The sequence below is a fragment of the Staurois parvus genome, unplaced genomic scaffold (assembly GCF_062004578.1).
Source record: "Staurois parvus isolate SC_StPar_1 unplaced genomic scaffold, SC_StPar_1.0 ptg000254l, whole genome shotgun sequence".
NCBI lineage: Eukaryota > Metazoa > Chordata > Amphibia > Anura > Ranidae > Staurois > Staurois parvus.
The window spans coordinates 288,609-292,836 of record NW_028318050.1 but is presented as its reverse complement, the minus strand read 5'-3'; the positions used below and the strand labels follow the sequence as shown (position 1 = coordinate 292,836).

The 4,228-nt window shown below is 40.8% G+C and overlaps 1 protein-coding gene across 1 annotated transcript; it reads right to left on the bottom strand.

The window, feature by feature from the left end:
- Nucleotides 1-2,374: 2,374 nt before the first annotated feature.
- On the bottom strand, nucleotides 2,375-3,366 carry LOC149459548 (olfactory receptor 10A4-like). The gene has a single exon (XM_089680975.1). The coding sequence runs from the start codon at nucleotides 3,363-3,365 to the stop codon at nucleotides 2,457-2,459; it is 909 nt and encodes a 302-aa protein (XP_089537101.1). The 5' UTR covers nucleotide 3,366; the 3' UTR covers nucleotides 2,375-2,456.
- Nucleotides 3,367-4,228: the final 862 nt, after the last annotated feature.

The window sequence follows — 4,228 nt, the reverse complement described above, 5'->3', positions numbered from 1 at the left end:
TACAGCGCCTCTTCAAGAAGGCACATGTACAGGCCCATCTGAAGTTTGCCAGTGAACAGATAAATTATTTACAGAAGGATTGGGAGAAAGTGCTGTGGTCAGATGAGACCAAAATTGAGCTCTTTGGCATTAAGTGGACTCGTCATGTTTGAAGGAAGAAAAATGTTGACTATGACTCTAAGAACACCATTCCTACAGTCAAGCACAGAGGTGGAGACATTATGCTTTGGGGCTGTTTCTCTGCTAAAGGTACAGGCCGACTTTGCCGCATTGAGGGTCCTATGGACTGGGCCATGTATTGTAAAATCTTGGATGAGAACCTTCTTCCCTCAGCAGAACACTGAAGATGGATCGTGGATGAGTCTTCCAGCATGACAATGACCCAAAACATACTGCCAAGGCAGCAAAGGAGTGTCTCAAGAAGAAGCACATTAAGGTCCTGGAGTAACATAGCCAGTCTCCAGACCTTCAATTTATAGAAAATTTAAGGCAGGTGGGAGGGAGTTGGAAAGCGACAGCCAAAAAACCTTAAGTATTTAGAGATGATCTGTAAAGAAGAGTGGACCAAAATCCCTCCTGAGATGTGTGCAAACCTGGTAACCAACTACAAGAAACGTGTTTCCTCTGTGCTCGCCTGCAAGGATTTCTCTACCAACTAAGTCATGTTTTGCTTGGGGATCAAATACTTATTTAACTCACTGAACTGCAAATCAATTTATAACATTTGTATCGTGTTTTTTCTGGATTTGTTTGTTGATATTCTGTCTCTGTCATTTACAATACACCTATGATAAAAATTATAGACCTTTCATTCCTTTGTAAGTGGGCAAACGTATAAAATCTGCAGTGGTTGAAATATTTATTTTCCGCACTGTATTACAAAACCCTAACTTTGCTGTACTTATGGATGGTGGTCAAGGTTAGCCAGATAGGCTTTTTTTTTTTTTTTTTTTTTAGGCAGAGGCTTAGTAGCAGCCTGGGATGAGTCAGCCTGTGAGCGAGGCAGAAGTTCACCTCAGGACAGGCTAGGAGGCTCTATCATGTCAGGGCTTCTGCAGCCCTCCCATCTCTCCAAAACCCTGAGAACTTTTTGGATGAGGGGTGGAGGAAAGGAGGAGCCTTGGTTCTGCAGGCTTGCAGGACCCTAGCAAATCCTCTGGTACGGGGCTTGGAATTGTGACTAGGGCAACCCTCAAATGTTGCAGAGCCTGGAGAGCAGGGTCAGTGTAGGTTAAAATATGGAGTGTGGAAAGCTGGAGTTTGAAGCCTGGGAAGGGTCCCAAGAGAGGGGGCCTTCCTACAGGGAGCTTGTTAGAAAAGGGGATCTCCACTGTACCACAGTCTCCTAGGGAGGACAGTCTGAGCAGCAGGGAAGGAGCCAGCCCAGCGAAAGGCCTGAAAGCAGCTACCAATCCTTTCAGCTAACAGGAAAGGACAGTGTGAGTACTCTTACACCCCCTGGGCCAGATAAAGGGAGAGGGTAGTCAGGTGAAAGACCCAAATAGCTTCTCATCCAGGACTGCTTATGCTAAATTGGCAGCTTCTGGGCCCCCTTGCCCAGGGAATACCCTCAGTGCAGCTGGGTGAAGAGAAATAATCATTTGGGGTCTGAGGTACCCTAGGTAGAGTCTTTGGAGCTCTTCAAAGAAAGAGACTGTTGCTATCCACATTTTTTGTATATAGTTGCTAAGGAGTTTGTCCTCAAGTTCTGCAGTTCCTCGGGCATCCCATATACTGTACCCCTAGACCACATCCAAGTTGTTAACTCCTTAATAAAATCACAAAACCAAGCTCAAAGACTGTTCTTTGACTCCATTGTGCAAAGTGTGGAAAATGTGTGTTCCTTGGCTGTGTGTAGCTTAGGGGGACCCAAAACTCAGCGACTCCTAAGGGGGTAGTGCTACATATACATGCTTAGAATAGAAACCTAACAATTTAGAATTACTTTTCTATGAAATTAGTATTTTGGCAACTACAGTGGCTCTCTTCCAGTGGCTTAGCTCTTCTCCTCTGCTCCTTGAAATGTTTTTGCTCACCATTGGAATGCTCCAGTTTGTCTAGTTGAATTTTAAACAATATAAGTAAATTGCACAGGAAGTGCAATTTACAAACCCTGTCTATGACTGGTGTGCCAGGGTTTGTCATAGGTCAGCAGCAGGATTAGAACATATTTTGGATAGATAACTCCTTGAACTAATGCACATATACCACCTGTTCTTATGAAGATGTATAAATACATTATTATATTATTTAATAAAAGAAAACTCAAAGGTCCAAATGCTAATTGTGAGATTAGAAAAATTGTCAGCTGTTTTTTTTTATGTATTCAACGTGCAAACATTTAAAGATATAATTTATTTTTTTATATGTTTTATCAGCCATCTAATGAAAAGTCCAGTGCTAATGCAATTTTGTTTCTGGATGTACTATGTAGTGGGTAGTGAGAATTATGCAATTTATTTTTTTATAAGAGCAGCTTTCATATCCTTGTTCTTCAGGCTGTAGATCAGAGGATTGATTGTTGGGATTACAATGCAATAGAAAAGGGCCGTCATTCTGTCCTGGTATGAAGAGAAAGGTGTCCTAAGACGAAGGTGGACATACATGGCCGTGCCATAGAATATGATAACAGAGACCAGGTGGGCAGAACATGTGGACATGGCCTTTTGGCGGGCTTCCTTAGAGCGTAGAAGAAACACAGAGGACAATATCTTGATGTAAGAACAGAGTATAAGAAAGAATGGAATTGTCGCTCCACATATACAAACAATGAAGACGTACAGCTCGATCTGAAAGGTGTTGACACACGCCAAGTGAAGAAGAGGTGGAATGTCACAGAAGAAGTGGGCTATGTGATGAGACCCACAGAATGGGAACCTGAAAATTGAACTGGTGTGAATGAAAGACATCAGGAACCCTACAATCCATGGTCCAGTGGCCAAATGATAGCACATGTTAGAGGTCATCACTGAAGTATAATGTAGTGGGTAGCAGATAGCCATGAACCGGTCAAAGGCCATTACAGCAAGGAACAGACATTCTGACACAGCAACTGCAGAGAAGATGTACATCTGAGCAGCACAGCCAATGAAGGAGATGGATCTATCCGTGAACAGGAAGATTCCCAAAGCTTTAGGAACAGTAACATTGATGGAACAAATTTCTAGCATGGACAAGCCCCTCAAGAAGAAATACATTGGTGTGTGAAGATGAGAGTCAAATGTAATGGTCAAGATAATGAGACCATTGCCCACTAAGGACAGGATATAAGCAACCAGGAAGAAAATCAATAAGATTATCTGAATGGAAAAAGAAAGATCTGAGAATCCTAGGAGAAAAAACCTTGTTCCATTTTGCATAAGCATACTTTACAGTATTTGTCTTTGCATTACAACTGTGAATACCGTTGAAATAAAAATGGAGTTTATGGGATGTCCAGTGTGGCCAGAAGTCCAGAAAAGTCTTTAGATCTGTTTGTCAAATATTTAGATTATTAACAAATGAGCTGTATTGCCAAAATCTTTAAAAAATACTGAAAGATCACTAATTTGACCCTTACATGTGCACGACCTAGAGACCACGGCACTGAAATCTGAGCAAATTAGCAAAAATGCATGCGTACACAAAATGTTCCTCACACAAGCAGTATATCTGAGAAAGGTCAATCAGTCACTCAATACTTTGTAATAAATATTGCTAAATTAATGTTCTCTTAAGTAACAAAGATTTCTGAACAACAGAGCAAAGTAAGACAAATTAGATGCAGGAAATTTAGAGTAGATGGTGTTCCGCCACAAGATAGGACTCCAATTTAAAGTGTTTGATCACTCAAGCTGGACAATATTCTGATTCATTATCCAAAAGAGGAATTCTAATAAATCCCTAAAAAGTAGAAATACAGGCAGATATCAAAAACTTCTGTTTAAAATATAATAATAATAATAACAATAACAACCCCTGGAGGGCCTTAGATGTGGGATATGTCCTAAGATTCTTCAACAAAGTTTCTAGGGCATATCTCCCACAACCTGATCCTTCACGCCTTCCGTTATTATCGGCACTTTTTGGTTGTGAAATGACAACTGCAGTTGTATCAAAATGTAAATCACGTTAAATTACCTGCTGTGTGTCCATTTTCCACAAAACGCAGCGGAAAATGCTTAGGTGTGAACTAGACTAAGAAATCTTACAAGTTAAAAAAAATAAATACATTAAATGCATCTCCTTT

What these genes read in the sequence shown, in the direction of transcription:
- LOC149459548 (XM_089680975.1), bottom strand. Translation starts at nt 3,365, where the DNA reads ATGCTTATGCAAAATGGAACAAGGTTTTTTCTCCTAGGATTCTCAGAT.